This window comes from Caretta caretta, chromosome 3, assembly GCF_965140235.1.
Source record: "Caretta caretta isolate rCarCar2 chromosome 3, rCarCar1.hap1, whole genome shotgun sequence".
Classification (NCBI taxonomy): Eukaryota; Metazoa; Chordata; order Testudines; family Cheloniidae; genus Caretta; species Caretta caretta.
In genome coordinates this window covers 47,683,167-47,700,286 of record NC_134208.1, presented here as the reverse complement: position 1 = coordinate 47,700,286, position 17,120 = coordinate 47,683,167, and the positions used below count along the sequence as shown (strand labels likewise).

Here is a 17,120-nt window from a genome sequence, read left to right as displayed (position 1 = left end):
CAGGATATTAGAGAGACAAGGTGGGTGTGGTAATATCTTTTACTGGGCCAGCTTCTGTTGGTGAGAGAGAGATACACATTTTGCTCCATGGGATTACCATATGTTAAAGTTTAATGCAAATAAAGCATTACAAGTGGACAAAGCAATAATCTTTGAGTGCAAGTTTACAGAAAGCTCTATAGGACAGATTGTCAAGTGTGTCCAGCACCTAAGTAAATAATTAGATTTTCAAAGGAGCTCAGCACCCGGAAGTGCTCATTTTAACCTAGCAGCAAGCCCAGTCCTGGGTTCTCCCTTTCCTACTGCTAACCCTGAAAATAGTCCTTCAAAATGATGTAGAGAATCTCCTGCTTAAATATGTGGATCCAAATAGTCAAAAGATCTCAGAACTTGGCTTCCATGGAAATTCTTCCTTTTGAGAATCTGGCCACTTCTTTAGGTGCCTACATGGGAACAGCTGGATACTAAGCTGTTTTGAAAATCTGGTCCTTCATTATTTTAGCAGGAGACTTCATACATCACCCGAAAGGGATATTTTCAGGGTTAGTAGCAGGGAAAGGGAAATGAAAACCCAAAATTGGGTATCATTTTACAAAACAAAGGAATATTGTTAAAATGAGAATCTTGCTCAGAATATTACTCACCACAGAAAATGGTCACCTGTAACCAGAATGTTGCCTCTTATAGATCTGCAGAGCAGGAGCTGATTTCCTGGGCATGCATGTTGCAAAAAATTCAAAAGAACTGTGACAACAGGTTCTAAAAAGGTACTGTGAGGAAGAGGAGAACGTGAGGGGACATCGATATCTTTAAATAGATATAAATTAAGGTGTGAATGAAACAGGGTTTTCAAATTCAAATTTGAATTCAAATTCAAACAGGGTCTTCAAATTCTATAAATTCAAAAGACTGATAAAGAAGTCCAAGTCCAAAGGGCAGCTCCACTGCCATTTGCTTGTGCTGAGGTCTGAAACCTGCACAGCTTGTTGGATTCCCAACTGCCAAATAGCAGTGGTTGCCAAGAATGTGTTTATCATTTGTGCTTGGCAAGAAAGTTCTTTGTTTTGGTTTTCAGACCTGGTTACAGTTATTCATGGGTCTGTCACCTCCAGGTTGTACTCTACAAGGAGGCTACATGAGAACCATTCAGAAGCTGCAGTTGGCGGCTGCATTCTGCAACTGCTTAGTAAGCAATAGTTACTTGGGGCTATCCATTAGCTCCTGAGTGAAACCAAACATTGGTTTGGACATTAAAAACCCTAAATGGTTTAGGTCCTGGTCACCTCAGAGGCCTTCCTCCCAGTATGATACCACAGTAACTGCTATCAGCAGACTTCTTCAATAAGATAGTCTCTTGGTTTAAGCAGGGAAAGTGCTGGGGCATCTGGGGTGCTTGAGAAGTGGTCCTAGATTCTGGAAGACACTTCTTTCCACCATTTGGACCACCAGAGCCCAGTTTTGTTGACTTTCAGGTCACCAGCAAAGACTGTGTACTCCTAGACTTTTTCTGTCTCTGTGGCTGTTTGGCCACACATGAATGTGAACGACACTTCGGGTTTGCATATGACAGCCTGTGATGAGATGTACAGGCCCCACACGGATGAGGAAGGGGCCAGAGAAGCCCTTATGGAAGGGGTAGTCTCACCCCTCTGGCTCTGTCAATCATCCATGATAGGGAGGAAGCTGCAGCCAGCAGGGAGGGGAGGAGGAGGATTGCCCTAAGCAGTAGACTGCAGGAGTGACTTCTGAAGTTGTGGAGGGAACTCCTAGGCAGGAAGCCTTCACCCCAGCCCTGAGGAGAGTACAACGAACTCCCAGGGTAAGGGAGTCAGGCTGAGCTGATCTCAGAGACCCGGCCAGAGCGATTTCACCAAACTCATTGCATGGGTCTGGATCATTGGCAGTAGGGTGACCAGACAGCAAATGTGAAAAATCAGGACAGGGGATTTGGGTGGGGCAGGGGGTGGAGGGTAATAGGAGCCTATATAAGAGACAGAGACCCAAAAATCGGGACTGTCCCTATAAAATCGGGACATCTGGTCACCCTAATTGGCAGCATTATCGATGTGCCACTCCCCTTTGCAGGGAACACAAGAAGGGAGTACAGTAACTTCTCACTTAAAGTCATCCCACTTAACATTGTTTTGTTGTTACATGTTGTTAACATGCTCATTTAAAGTTGTGCAATGCTCCCTTATAATGTCGTTTGGCAGCTGCCTGCTTTGTCCACTGCTCGCAGAAAGAGCAGCCTGTTGCAGCTAACTGGTGGGGGCTTAGAACCAGGGTGGACCAGCAGCCCCCCTATCAGCTCCCCATTCCCCTAAGTTTCCTCTGCGGCAGCTGCTCAACAGGCTATCAATTGCCGGCAGTTCAGTTGTCCCTCCCCCCCACTGTCATGTGCTGCTCCTGCCCTCTGCCTTGGAGCTGCTCTCCAGAGCCTCCTGCTTGCTGTGTGGGGGGGAGGGGAAAAAGTGGGGGGCTAATGCCAGGGTGTCCCCCTCCCCCCTGTTCCTGCACCCTGCTTACCCCATCTTGCATAGAGCAGGGGGGACAAAAGACAGGGCTCAGGACGGAGGGAGCTTCCTGGCAGCAGCTGCCCTCTCAGCTTGCTGATTAACTTAACAAGGTAGTCTACTTAAGAGTGGGGTCAGCTTACTTAACAGGGAAATGCGCATCTTTCTCTCGCTCACGGTGTGTCTCTCTGGCTCTGTCTGCCAGGCTGTCTCCCCTCCCTCCATTCGTGCTGCCTTGAGGAGTGTGAGGCTACATTAACAATAATGCATTAACCCTGGAGGGGGTCAGCCAATTGCTAGTTCATCATTTAGCAGTAAGGCATTCCCTGGGAAATATCCCACCCTCTGACTCCACCACCTCAACCAAGCTTCACAATCATTGTCACGGTGTAGCAGTATTAAATTGTTTGTTTAAATCTCTCTGTCTCTGTGTGTGTGTGTGGTCTTTTGTCTGGTGAAAAAAATTTCCCTGGAACCTAACCCCCCCATTTACATTAATTCTTATGGGGAAATTGGAGTCACTTAACATCGTGTCCCTTAAAGTCGCATTTTTCAGGAACATAACTACAACGTTAAGTGAGGAGTTACCGTATCACTGAATGTGTGGGGGGTTGTGGCTTTATTTTGATCCCCCAGACAGAGAGACTAAAGGAGGCCCATAAAGGGCAGAGCCCCGAGGCAAATAGTGGGTAAATGGGGCCTTAGTACTGACCACCTAGTATAGCTCACTGGCTGTGGTCAGGTTCCTCCACCCACCTGAGGGAGGAACCCCTATAGACTCTGTTACACAGCCTCTCAACTTATCCCAAGAATACATAAAGCATGGGCAATAGTGCAAGATTTTCTACATAGCTTTGCCAATGTGCTCCAACCCTGAGCTGGACTGACCATTCCCAGTGACGAAAGTAATGCAATCCACCGGCCAAATACTTGGTTCTGGTCTGGTGGCACAGAGTCATGAGCTTAACTAGTCATGTGCTTTGCGGAATTGTCAGGTGCCATAAAGACGCCGTAGCAGAGCCCTTGATTCAGGGAGTGAGGGTAGGAGAAAAGGAATACTAGCGGGATATCTCTAGCTAGCTGCTGTAGTAGTCCTGAGGTGGCCTGGGACAGATCTGCCCCAGGATTCAGGGGCTCACAAAGATGATTTTGTGAACCTTTATCCTGCCCAGCTCTTGCAATCAGAGAGCAGCTCAGCTGGCCATTGGGGATCAGGAGCTGCACATCCATTCTGTCCAGAGCTGCCTCTGCTGAGACTCTCAGCTGGGGTGGATTTTCTATCATGGACAGCTGACCACGAGGGACTGGACTGAGGTCACCAAACACATTATGCTTAGACACACAATAGCCTTTCTCGTGGTAAAATCTTTGTCACTACCAGAGTATGTTATGATGGAGGCATTTTTCCTCCCTGAATTTTGTAACCAGATGTTCACTGTTTTGTTCAATCTTTTCTTTCAGGCTACTTCATCCCCTTTCATGTTTTCATTACATGTGATAGGCTACTTTTTGCATAGAAAATATGAAATTTTGCATTTTGAATCTGAATGTTGAAGCTGCCTATCATTCAGAATGGACCCATGCTTGCTTTCATTGGATAAAAGGAGAAAATCCACAAAATGTGGTGCACTTTTGGGTGAATTGGGCTCAAATTAAGGGTCACATCCTGGCCCCAGTTAAATTAATGGTAAAACTCCCACTGATTTCATGGTGGGCAGTAATTCACCCTGAGTTTGAAACAAAATGTGAAAAAAGTCAAATTTTTGTTGCAAATATTTTGAAGTTCTGTATTAAGTTACTATTTACCTGGGCTAGATTCTTTGCAGTGATCTAGAAGTGAAAGTCTCTATATTGTATTACCATTCCCTTGAGCTATCATTTCTTGTTTTCTGTAGTTCCCTAAAATGAATAACTTTTCCATACGTGAAGCCAAGGAGAAAGAATAATCCCTTTGTTACAGCCAGTTACACTACCTGATTCTGCTGCGTGAAGAAGGAAGAACCAAAAGATCGAAGTACCAATGCCAAAGGGTAGCCAAGTTCATGTCAGCTGCAGCAGTGCAAGTAGACTAAGTTATATTGGCCAGCTCTGAGATCATTAGCTGGGCGAAACTCCCTTTAGGGATTTTGTCTCTAAGAAGGAGTTGAGGACTAGACCCATTATTAGGGGCTTGTTTCACTATTGTATAAGAATGTTCCGCTCCAATTGGCTTTTTCGTGGATATATCTGAGGGCATATTTGGAATCTTTCTGGTACAAGTCAAAAACATCGCAGTTAGTAGCTTTGTGAATCAATAAGGGAGAATAACTAAGAGAGGGAGTGCAAATCCAAAGGTTCCTAACTCCTTAGGCATGTCCACACCACAGCCCTATTTGACCTGTGTTAGGTCAACTTCCAGCCACTGCAGTAATTACTGATGTCCACACTACTCACCTTCTGTCGGTGGTGCGCATCCTTACCAGGAGTGCTTCCATCAACTGAAGAGGGGCAGTGGGGGGGTGTGTGTGCGGGAGGGGGGGCTGAAAGCCAGGGCTTGAGCTCTGGGCAGCTCCCCACTGTGAGCCCAGCTGCCCTCTCCTTTCCCCCGCCCTCCCTCAGCTTTCGCCTCCCCACTCCAGCCTGGGCTTTGCAACTCCCCGCTCCCAACCCAGAGAGTGAGTGTGTGTGTGTGTGTGTGTGGCGGGGAGACAGCTGCTTGAGTTTCTAGGCTCCCTGAATGAAGAACAGGGAGCCTACAGGCAACAGCCAGCTGGGAGTGGGGAGTCAGGGGCAGCTGAGCTCTAGCTGCCTGGCTTTCTTGTCAATTTCATGCTGCCAGCATAGAGCCCTGAAATTGACAAGACAGCCAACAGCGGAAGTAAGTAAGGCAGCGTCCACACAGACACTGATGCCCTAACTAACATAAGCATATGCCTCTTGTGGAGGTGAAGTTATTATGTTGATGTAGAAGGGACTTACATTCACAGGGCAAGGCTGTAGTGTGTACACTGACATAATTGTGTAGTGTATACCAGGTCCCTTGTAAAGGGCTCTCCTGCAAAAATGACAGATCTGGAATAAAGGCTAATTTGAGTCTTAAAGAAAATCATGTTTAACAGATATTATCACATGGACTCCTTGGTGGGGAGTGAGTATGAAACTACCAGTTCTGTTATCATTGTAAAGTTGTTTCAGATGTGTTTTAAATATTTACTACAAAATCCTGAGTTTTGTAAACATTTTTTCCTGTTTGTTTTTAATAATTTAAGTAATTTGTTCTTGAAGAGAATAGTAAACATTAAAACAGTCAATTTTTAAAAATCTCATATTTTTGCTCCAAAATAGTATTACAGAATTGTCATCTTTGTGTACATTTGTTACTAAGTGATATAAAAATATTTATAAATAACCATCTTAGAAGGCCATCTCATTTACAGCTAGATGTTTAATATTTAAAGTTCCGATAAAACTGCTTATTAGAGGAAAATTAGGCATTTAAGACCCCCGAGAATACCTTTTATGAGCTTGTGGTATGCTGTTAATGCGTTCAGTGCTTGAGTAGCGGGTCAGGGTCTCGTGAATTGTAGGATTTTTTCATGTTGGTTATACCCAGAGGAAGCAGTATGTTTTCTTCTTGTGTGGTCATTAACACATTTCTGCTATAATCAAATAGATAGGAGCACAGCAGGAGAATGTCCTCACTAGCATTATAACTTAACAGAGAAATTGGGGAGCACTGGCTCAATGTGATTGATCTTGTTTTAATAAAGAGCCAGTCTCCTCTCCAGAGGTCACCTTTTATTAGCCCTGATCCTGCAAACACTTACTCACTTGTGTGTACTGTAGTCCCTTGGGGGTCAGTTGGCCTGATGCTTAGAGATGCTGAACCCTTGCAGCTCCCATTGACTATTATGAGAGCTGAGGTGCACAATATCTCTCAAAATCTTGTGTGTAAAATTACTCATCTGTATACATTTGCAGAATCAGAGCCTATGTCTGCATTTAAAACTGACAGTTTAGACATGCCAGTTTCCACCCGTCATGTCACTGTGATGTCCATCTGCACAGCTGCTGGCTGAAGTATCATTTACCCCAGGCCACCATAATTTTTAACCTGTTCGTTTCATATTTTATAAGCTTGTTGTCCCTTTGTATTTCTTTAACATATGATCTTGGTGTGTGCAGTTATCAGTGTAGTTTTTAGAGAAGGATGGATTAAGTTTGACTTGAATCATTTACCATTAATTCAGACAGAAATAATTTGGAATCAGATACTTTACTTACTAAAAGATTTCTGAGGTTATAAAAGCTTGCCCACCATGGCAAATAGGGGTAAGAATGTTTACCTTGAACTTGCATGCTGCTTTAAGAAAAGTAAACTGATACCGATATTATTATTATTTTATTTATTTGTAGTACAGTTGTGCCCAGGAAGCCCCAATCATGGATCAGGGCTTATTGTGCTAGGTACTGTACAAACAGAAAGAGATGATCCACACCAAGCACTTAGGGTATGTCTGCACTAAAATCCAGACTGATTCCTAGCTTGAGGGGGCACACTTCTTGCAAGGTCTCATATGCGCTAGCAAGCTAAAAATAGTAGTGTAGCCGTGGTAGCTATATGACTGCCTGGTGTAGAGAACTGGCTGTGGTCAGGTTCACTCCCTGAGAAAGGAACCACCAAGGACTCTGTTATAGGCAGTCTCTTTCCAGGGGAAACAGCTAAGATATGCAAATACCCTGTGTCACAGCAAAGGAAGACCAAAAAGCTGTGCCTCATTGCTCACATGGGCCCTGTCAGATCACTCTCAGGAGTGCAGATGAACACAAGAAACAATGACTTTGCTATTGCCCTAACTTTCTGCTGTTTGTTTTTAAAATAGGGATGCAGAACTGTTCCTGCTGGACACAAGGAAGACTCAAGCTTTTAATGTGGGCTGGCTTGTATTTGATATCACTGTGACCAGCAACCATTGGGTGATTAATCCACAGAACAATTTAGGCTTGCAACTCTGTGTTGAAACTGGGGATGGTAAGTTACAGTTTATACCTCATTTTATATGCTTGGGGTGTGGCCTGCAAGCCCGCTGTGTGCAGGATCAATTTGAACTGCAATGGATAAAAGTTGTACTTGCTGCTGGTTGACAGGATGAGACTGCTAACTTACCCTGTCACCTCCACAACATGTTCTCAATGTAATAGAATATGGTGATTTTACAAACTGGAGTGAGTCTGATTACACCTAATGAACACTTAGGTAAGATTTATTGTATGGAACTGCCACTGATGATTACCCATAAGATGACAGGGACAAGACGGGTGAGGTAATATCTTTCATTGGAACAATTTCTGCTGGTGAAAGAGACAAACTTTTTGAGCTATACAGAGCTCTTCTTCAGGTCTGCAACACAGAGAATTCCCATAAGATATACATTCATAGAGTTTAGACAGACCCTTCTTTAAAAAAAAAAAAAAAAGAAGAAGAAAAAAGTCTTGCCCTAGGTAGTCATGGCTTCATTTTTCATCCAAGAGAAATTATCCTAACAGTCCTCTGTTGAAAATTGACTTTTGTGGGCCCAAAGCTCCTACCCATGCTACCTCCAGAGCCCTGGCCTTGACTGAACTGCCCAGAGTCCTCTCCACTAGAACCACCACTGAGCTGCCGCCTTTAGAGAACGATATGGAGGAAGAAAGAACTAGGTCCGACATTTTTTCTTTCCTATGAGATTCAAAAATGTTTTCCCATCTTGAATTGGGTCAAAAAGTTGAAATCTTAAAAAGTTTCACAAACTGTTAAGTCAAAAAGGTTTTCAGATTGGGTCAATTGATACATTTCAACCTTTTAAAAACATTACCTTTTAAAAAACGTAGATAACTAGGGTTTGTCTTCACTACTCGCCGGTTTGACCGGCAGCGATCGATCCAGCGGGGATCGATTTATCGCGTCTAGTCTAGATGTGATAAATTGATCCCTGAGCACTCTCCCATCGACTCCTGCACTCCAGCGCCATGAGAGGCAGAGTCAGAGAGAGGCAGAGTCAACGGGGAAGCGTCAGCAGTCGACTCACCGTGGTGAAGACACCATGGTAAATCAATCTAAGTACGTCGACTTCAGCTACGTTATTCACGTAGCTGAAGTTGCATAACTTAGATCAATTTCCCCACCCCCAGTGTAGACCAGGGCTAAGATGTCAAAACATTTGGTTTTGAAACCAAAATATGAAACTTTTATTTTGAAAATATATGTTTTGAATGGGGAGGTTAGTTGAAACCTACCTTGTCCTGCAAAATTCCTGATCAGTTGTAAAGTGAATACTTGAACCCTATGCAGTAACCTGGGATAAAATTCATACCACTTTCCCTCACCTAGCTTTAGGGCAAGGAATGGGGAAGGGAATAACCCCAGTCCCCTGCTGAATAAAAAATCTGCCATCTTACTAAAATAGCAACTTGTCTCTGCTGAACCAGACATTCACACCCCTGGTTATACTGGTCATTTAAAAGTATGTCTTCTAAACACAGCTGCATACAGTTTATGCATAAATGCAAGTTTAGTTACAAAGAATATTCTAGAGAATTTAGCCTCTACATACGCATCATTAAAAACCAATTAAAAGTGAAATACTAGTAAACTGAGTTATCATATGATCTCTGAAATGGTTTAACTAGCCCATACTCCACAAAAAGTCTTCCAAATTAAACTCTTGACCTGTCAGTTTAGTATTTGTGTCGGAGGTCAGGTGATCTATGGTGTCAGTTAATCTGAACATTAGCTGACATGACGTTAATAAGGACCAGAAGAAATTCTGGGGTCAGGATTGATATTTTTCTTTTTTCCTCTGCCTAGGCAGCACTTTCTCATTGTTAATGATCTGGGTTCAGAAATTGCATTTCTCATTCATCAGTCTGTGAACATTCCCAGCTTTAGAAAGTCTCCCCAACTCCTTCTCTGATAGGTCCCCACCCAGGCCCTTGCCTTATGAAGATATTGCCCATTTTTATTCACAGATCTAAGAGCTCCTTTTTGCTGAAGTTACTGTGGGAACAGATGTTTTCAATAAGTGAGACAATAATAAATAAATGAGGCTTCAACAGTTTTTCTGTCATTTTTTTAATCTGACACTGCATTTTAGTATATGGTTTTTGGGAGACTGCAAACCTTCCACAAAGTAGCTTGCTTGCAGGATCATAAGTTAGCAAATGCTTGCCGCTGAACATAGGCACATCGGTGGGAATATCCTTGGTAGTAAGTATGCACCCATTAGTAAGTGTTAGTAGATCAGGCTATTAGGTAACTAACACGCATTGGTGCATTCAAAGGGGGTAAATCACCATCTTAATTTTTCCAGAAAGCTATTTGTTTAAAATTACTGTCTTGCTGTATGGAAAATGCCTGTGAACTCTTAACTGAAAAACTACTTTCCACCAAAATGAGTTATTTTTCAAAAACCATACTGCAGTGCTCCGATAAAGTATCCTTCCACTGTCATATTGTCTACTGACAACCGGTGATTCTCTGCCAAATTCAGCTCTTGGTTACAGAAGTGGACTAAATCCAGAGTAGCTGCATCATCTTCTGACATGCAGCAAAGACAGATGTCAACTCATTCAAGAAATTATATAAAATTAATAGGGCTGTCAAGAAATTTAAAAAATTAATCTTACTATTAATCACACTGTTAAACAATAATAGAATACCATTTATTTAAAATTTTGTGGATATTTTCTATATTTTCAAATATATTGTTTTAAATTACAACACAGAATACAAAGTATACAGTGCTCATTTTATATTTTTGATTACAAGTATTTGCACTGTAAAAATGATAAACAAAAGAAATAGTATTTTTCAATTCACCTAATAAAATCCCTTTATTGTAAAGTGCAATCCCTTTATCATGAAATTTGAACTTACAAATGTAGAGTTATGTACAAAAAACCTGAATCCAAAAATAAAACAATGTAGAATTTTAGAGCCTGCAAGTTCACTCAGTCCTACTTCTTGTTCAGCCAATCACTCAGACAAACAAGTTTGTTCACATTTGCAGGAGATAATACTGCCTGGTTCTTGTTTACAATGTTGCCTGACAGTGAGAACAGGATTTCTCATGGCACTGTTGTAACAGGAATCGCAAGATATTTACGTGACAGATGCACTAAAGATTCATGTCCCTTCATGATTCAACCACCATGCCAGAGGACATGCATCCATGCTGATGATGGGTTCTGCTCGAGAACCATCCAAAGCAGTGCGGACCGACGCATGTTCATTTTCATTATCTGAGTCAGATAAATCAACCTTCTGCTGGTTGATTTCGTTTTTGGTGGTTCGGGTTCTGTAGTTTCCACATCGGAGTGTCGCTCTTTTAAGACTTCTGAAAGTCTTATGCTCCACACCTCATCCCTCTCAGATTTTGGAAGGGACTTCAGATTCTTAAACCTTGGTTTGAGTGCTGTTGCTCTCTTTAGAAATCTCACATTGGTACCTTCTTTGCGTTTTGTGAAATCTGCAGTGAAAATGTCCTTAAAATGAACAACATGTACTAGGTCATCATCCGAGACAGCTATAACATGAAATATATGACAGAATGCGGGTAAAACAGAGCAGGGGACATACAACTCTCCTCCAAGGAGTTCACTCTCAAATTTAATTAATACGTTTATTTTTTTAACGAGTGTCATCAGCATGGAAGCATGTCTTCTGAAATGGTGGCCGAAGTATGAAGGGGCATATGAATGTTTAGCATATCTGGCATGTAAATAACTTGCAATGCCAGCTACAAAAGTGCCATTCAAATGCCTGTTCTCACTTTCTGGTGATATTGTAAATAAGAAGAGGGCAGCATTATCTCCTGTAAATACAAACAAGCTAGTTTCTTTTAGCTATTGGCTGAACAAGAAGTAGGACTGAGTGGACTTGTAGGTCTACAAGCAGGCTTTACATTGTTTTGTTTTTGAGTGCAGTTATGAAACGCAAAAATCTACATTTGTAAATTGCACTTTCTCAACAAAGAGATTACACTACTGTACTTGTATGAGGTGAATTAAAATACTATTTCTTTTGTTTTTCATTTTTAAAGTGCAAATATTTGTAATAATAATATAAAATTTGATTTCAGTTACAACACACAATACAATATACAGTATGTGAAAATGTAGAAAAACATCCAAAATATTTAATAAATTTCAATTGGTATTCTATTGTATAACAGTGTGATTAAAACTATGATTAATCACAATTTTTTAAATTATTCATGTGAGTTAACTGCAATTAATTGACAGCCCTAGAAATTAACAAATACATGATCATTCTCCTTATAAAAATAATATGAAAAATAAAAATAGGTGATTTCCTGCCTGCCTCCCAAAAATTGATATTGCATTATTTCACCAATGTATTTTTAATTCATAAGTTACTATTCCTATCCATCAGCAATTGTTGTAAATTAATATAATCTCAAGATGTCTACCTACAAGGTGATATAGAGCAGAACCCTGAAAAGCAGTATGTGTTCGAATTGTGGCGCTGCTTAAAGTTATTGGTTACTTGACACTTCCCATTATGAGACTCTGTTTTTGGCAAGTTATAAGCAACCGAACTTTAACCATTTGGGCTGAAATTTTCCATATGAAGTGTATGCTTGAGGCTGCATTTTTATTTTATTTTTCTAATTTCAGCAAAATTGGTTCAGCTCTTTGCTAGAATCAGAAGAGAAGCAGGAACTGACATTGTTTTGCCCGTGTTAAAAAATGCTTACAGCCATAAGGGTATGGAGTGTAAGAACAGGGTTTGAACTCAGGCCCAAGCCTAACCCCCCACCCCCCCATCCATCTACACACAAGTCATGCTTGAGACCAGGGCCTGGTCTCAAGATCCCATGGGGTGGAGGGTCTGAGACTGAGTGAAGCTAGGATCTAGGATTCAAGCTCTAATGGGCCTGAGTCTACACTGCAAAGCAATAGACTCATACTCTGGGAGTCCATCAAAAGTGTTCCACGATACCAGGGGTCCGACTTTTTTTGTCTTCTGGACATTGAAGTTCTGTGGACAGTCAAGTTTTCCCACACAACACCATGAATGAAGGGCTAGAGTGACCACAGTTTGGGAGGGTTCTAGGAAGTCCTGGGATATGAGTGGTAGGTCTCGGATAATAATGCTGGAGTCCCAGGGTTCAACGATTCCTAACCTGGAGTTACGAATGAGTGTAGATGCTCAAGCCCTAGATTAACAAACCCAGGGTCTACTCACCCTGTGCTTACATAGCAGTGTATACATACATTTAATGTTCTTTAAACATAGGTTTTTGGGTATAATCATGGATATAAAACATAGTATTGGATATAAAATAATATTCCTACTGCAGAAGAAATTTTAGCTGCTTTTTTTTCAGGAGCTTCATGTAAATTCATCTTCTTTTAAAGAGTTAAATATTTAAAAGTTAAATATTCTTGAATACCCTATGGGAGGCATTCAGTAAGAAAATTTGGAAAGAAAGGGGTGAAGCAATTTGTTGGCACTAGCATCAAAATTCAGTTAATAATGAGAGATTGTATAGGTAGAAAGTAATCTTTTAACTTACACATTGGAGAAATTGTCTAAGTACAGCTCATCTTTATATAGATATTACTCCTGTCTTGTTCCCAAAATCAGATGACAGGTAATTTTCTGCTTAAGTGCGAGTGCCATAGGCAGTTTGAATTTCTATGCCTGACTTGTCTGATTTCTGTGATGTATTAGCTAAATGAAGACCTTCATTTTGAAAGGTAGTTCTCCTCTTTCCTCACTTTTTTAACTTTTCAGTTGATTCATGCCAGAAGAGTACACATCCATAGTGAGTAAAGATTTTGGTAAAGTTCTAGGAGAGAGTTATGCTGTGCAACTTCTTTAGTTTAGTAATAGGAAAATCATCCTTAGATACTCTTAGAATTTTGGTCTTAAGGTTTTCATTATTTTTATTGAACTGCATTTATTTCTGGAACCTATTATACTATAAACATAGACCACTAAATGACGTGTTTGTGCACAGATGGAATATGTATTTTTACACTACTCAGTATGTAACAGATTCTGTCCATGAGTCAGAGAACCCCCTCTTCCCGCCTCCCATCTATTTTATATATGCACATGGGGCTTGATCCAGGGCCCATTCAACTCCATGGAAAGCCTTCCATTGACTTCAGTGGGCATTAGAACAGACCCCTGATCCTGCAGTCCTCAAGAAAAATTCCCTGTAACTTCCACTGGAGCTCTAAGTGAGTGAGGAATGCAGGACTGGGCTGTGCACTGGAAAACACTGAGAGATTTTAGGCCCTGCTTCCTAGTTAAGATCCATTGGTACAGAGCATTGCGTCCATGTGGAGTCCCAGTGAAATAAACGGGATTCTGCTTGGGTGCTAGGGTCCATGCCAGGGGATCCAGATGAAGGATTGGGACCCAAAGTGATAAGCTCTTTGAGGACAAGACTGTGTTTATTTGTATTTATTTCTATGGCACGTGCTCAATAGGGCCCCAATCATGATCCAGCCTTCCAGATGCTACTGCAATACAATATTAATTAGTAATTATTTTCTGAATGTCATTTGTAGAGGAATTTTCAGGGAATTAGAAAAATGGATATTTCCCTTGTGCCATCTCCCTTGGTGAAGTCTGAAAAATAATGTTTAAATTAAAAATCAAGAACATTACTATTTTAAAACAATAATGCATTAAGAATAAGAAATGTTTGGTTATTGTAGTTCATTTTTTTGCCCTTGAAAATGCTGAAAATGTACAAATGTTCACATGGCATTGGAATGTGTTGTTTTCTTTAAGATGTATTTGGTATCACAGGCATCCTTTGGTATGAAATGTAGCCATTTTTCTGTTAATGGGACATATATTGAATAGTAAAAATGAAGAGTTGCATAACACACATGGAAGCTGTCAACATATAATTTACCATTTCCCTGGAGCTGTGGTAAATTAAGGATCATGTTTGGGTTTTTTTTTTTTTTTTAAATTCTGTCTTTTTTGAAATGTCTACATATATCTCCTCGGCATTCTTCATGCTGATTCCATCCTTTTGATGCTGAAAGCCTCTGTGGTGTTTAAAATCAGGTGATCGCTTTCACACTGATACGAGTGGGGTACTAGATGAATTCCAACATATAATTTATGCAGATGCAGAAACAATGTGAAAATTCATTCATTTTATGCTTTTCCTGTGTATCGAGCATGCACCCCATAGGCCTTTAAAAATAGTGTGAGTGACTCAGCACCTTTTGTTTTCACGCTTAACATTTGTATAATTGGAAATTAGTGACAGTTTGCACATCATTTTTACTACAGGAACATAAGAACCCAGGGGAGATGAAAAAGTATCAGTATTTCTTTTGCTGTCATATTGTTCACTCTGGAGAGAACTCAACATGTTCTCTCCTCAATACAAAGGAGAAAAAAAATGTATCTCTGTAACATCAAGGACAGAAAATCCACAGAGCGAGCAGACTGCAGACACATAGATCTCAGCTCAGCTTCAAGGAGAGCTTTTAGACCCTGCACTTTCCATGCAGCTTTCTATGCCCATGCTGCTCTTGGCTGTTTCTCTTGTTGCTGAGCATTGTGGGGTTAGAATCTTAGAGTGACTTTGAAAGAGTTAAAGCTGCTTCTAGCAGCGTTTATTATCGTGAAGATTCCCCTTGGGATTCTGTCAGGGTTTGAAATGTGCATGCTGTGTGGAGCAGCTGCCCCAAGTCTGCCTCTGTTACCTCGGCTGTTTTCTCAGAGGAGGGGATGTGGATTACTGGGTCTAGGGAAGCCCAACTTTGAGTGGTGTGCTCTCTGTCCTCTCCCCCAGATTTGCAGTAGCTCCTGTCCCATGTGCTGCCCACAGAGTGGGAGATTGGACACTTGTGCCATGTGCTGGGTTTGGGGGGTGGTTGTGGGGAGCCTGGCCTGCCTCTCTCTCTTTCACACCTCCCCCCATTAGCCTCCATTTCTTACCACCCGGGAGTTGGGGAAGATCTTGCCTCCTATAGTGCCCCAAGGGTGGGAGAATAACTGGGCCGCTGGGACCACATGCTGCGTTGGGGCTAGTCAGCTTCAGTGCAGCATCTGGTGGCAGTGGAGCTGATGCTTTCATGGCGGCATGAGCCCGGCCTTTGAAAGTTCAGTGATTTGGGCAGGCTGCCAAAGTTTTCCTGAGGCTGCAAGTCAGAGAGAGTTTTACTTGTATTTTACCTGTACTTTTGTTTGTATTTTTACTTTGTCTCAGCCAAATTTGAGTGGCATTTCCTGGGACAAAGAAAAGGCATTTTATAGCGCAAGTGGATCCTCCCACAAACAATTTAGGTGTGAGAGCTTCTCAGAGAAAAATGATTGCAAAAATGCTTTATAATGGAAAGTCTTAGGCAACCTAAATATATGGGTCCCTACTTGCTCCCCCTATAATTATTATTCTGGTACTGCTTGAAGGCTAGAGTGAGGATCAGGGCCACATTGTACTGGGTGTCCCTTACTCTTAGAATTCCACCTGTCTCCTTGTGTGTCAGTGAGCAACCTTTCCTTTTAAATCCTTTCTTAATTTTTTTCCTCCATGAGGCCCATCAGTATTAATCCACCAAGTATGGAACATTTGTATAATGTATTGCCCATCTATTAGCTGTATTTATAGGTAAACTGAGCCACATGAGTCTGCACATTCAGTGATGCCTCTTCTTGTAGATAAACTCGATTATGAGCTCCTTAAAAGAGGGACCATATGTTACAGAACTGAGTACACATTTGATACTTAAATAGTAGAAACACTAGGCCTGAGTCTGTAGTCACTTATACTAAAGAGCAAGGAGGTAATATCTTTCACTGGACCAACTTCTGTTTGTGAAAGAGACAAGCTTTCAAGCTTAAACAGATAGAGAACATCAAAAGTGATTTCACAGTGATCAGTTGACTGTCACTGGGATAAATATGAGTTCAGAATCAGCCCCACTGCATCACTTAAATAAGTTGCCAGCATGCCAGATGCAAAAATAGGAGTTTGGTTAGTTTTATTTGGAAGACTGTTGGCTCTTTTTAACTCTTCCAATGGATGACTGAAGAATCCAATCTCTCCCTATTTTATCCTCTTGCTGAAAATACAGTAAGCATGCCAAGAAAGTTGAAAGACTCCCACATACCATTCACAGTTTAAGTGCATTAAATGTAAAGAATAGGTCAAATATTTAAAGGGCCATATTTTTATATGATTACAACATTTTTCTTTTAAATAATATATCATACTGTAGTAGAATATACTGTTCTATGGATCCTCAGATGTTCATAAATTATCCAGGGAGCTTGCCTTACAGTGCTTTTCAAATACCACTTTCAACATGTATAGATAAATGACAAAAAAAAATGTAAAATTAATTTTGCTGGTCTCACTTAAGGCAGCAACAGGAAGATTGCCAGAAATTAAAGCTAAAACTTCAGCTTTGACTTTGGCCTAGGCATGGTGGGACTTAAGTGGCCTGACTTTGTTGGGCCAAAGCAGTGCAACACAGATTCTACATGATCACACATTGTTCTTGAGTGGGGTTTGTGTGAGTGTAGTTAACTGCAATGAAGGGGAAAATATTAAGGGAAAGTTTTATTTGTGCTGTTTAGCTTCA

The 17,120-nt window shown here is 41.2% G+C and overlaps 1 protein-coding gene across 2 annotated transcripts in view; it reads left to right on the top strand.

Moving 5' to 3' along the window:
- Nucleotides 1-17,120, top strand: part of BMP5 (bone morphogenetic protein 5) — a 71,548-nt gene that overhangs the window by 29,069 nt on the left and 25,359 nt on the right. For both annotated transcript variants that reach the window (XM_075126474.1, XM_048845252.2), the window contains one exon: nt 7,376-7,524. In XM_075126474.1, coding sequence (XP_074982575.1) covers nt 7,376-7,524 — 149 coding nt within the window. The remainder of the gene's footprint in view (nt 1-7,375; nt 7,525-17,120) is intronic.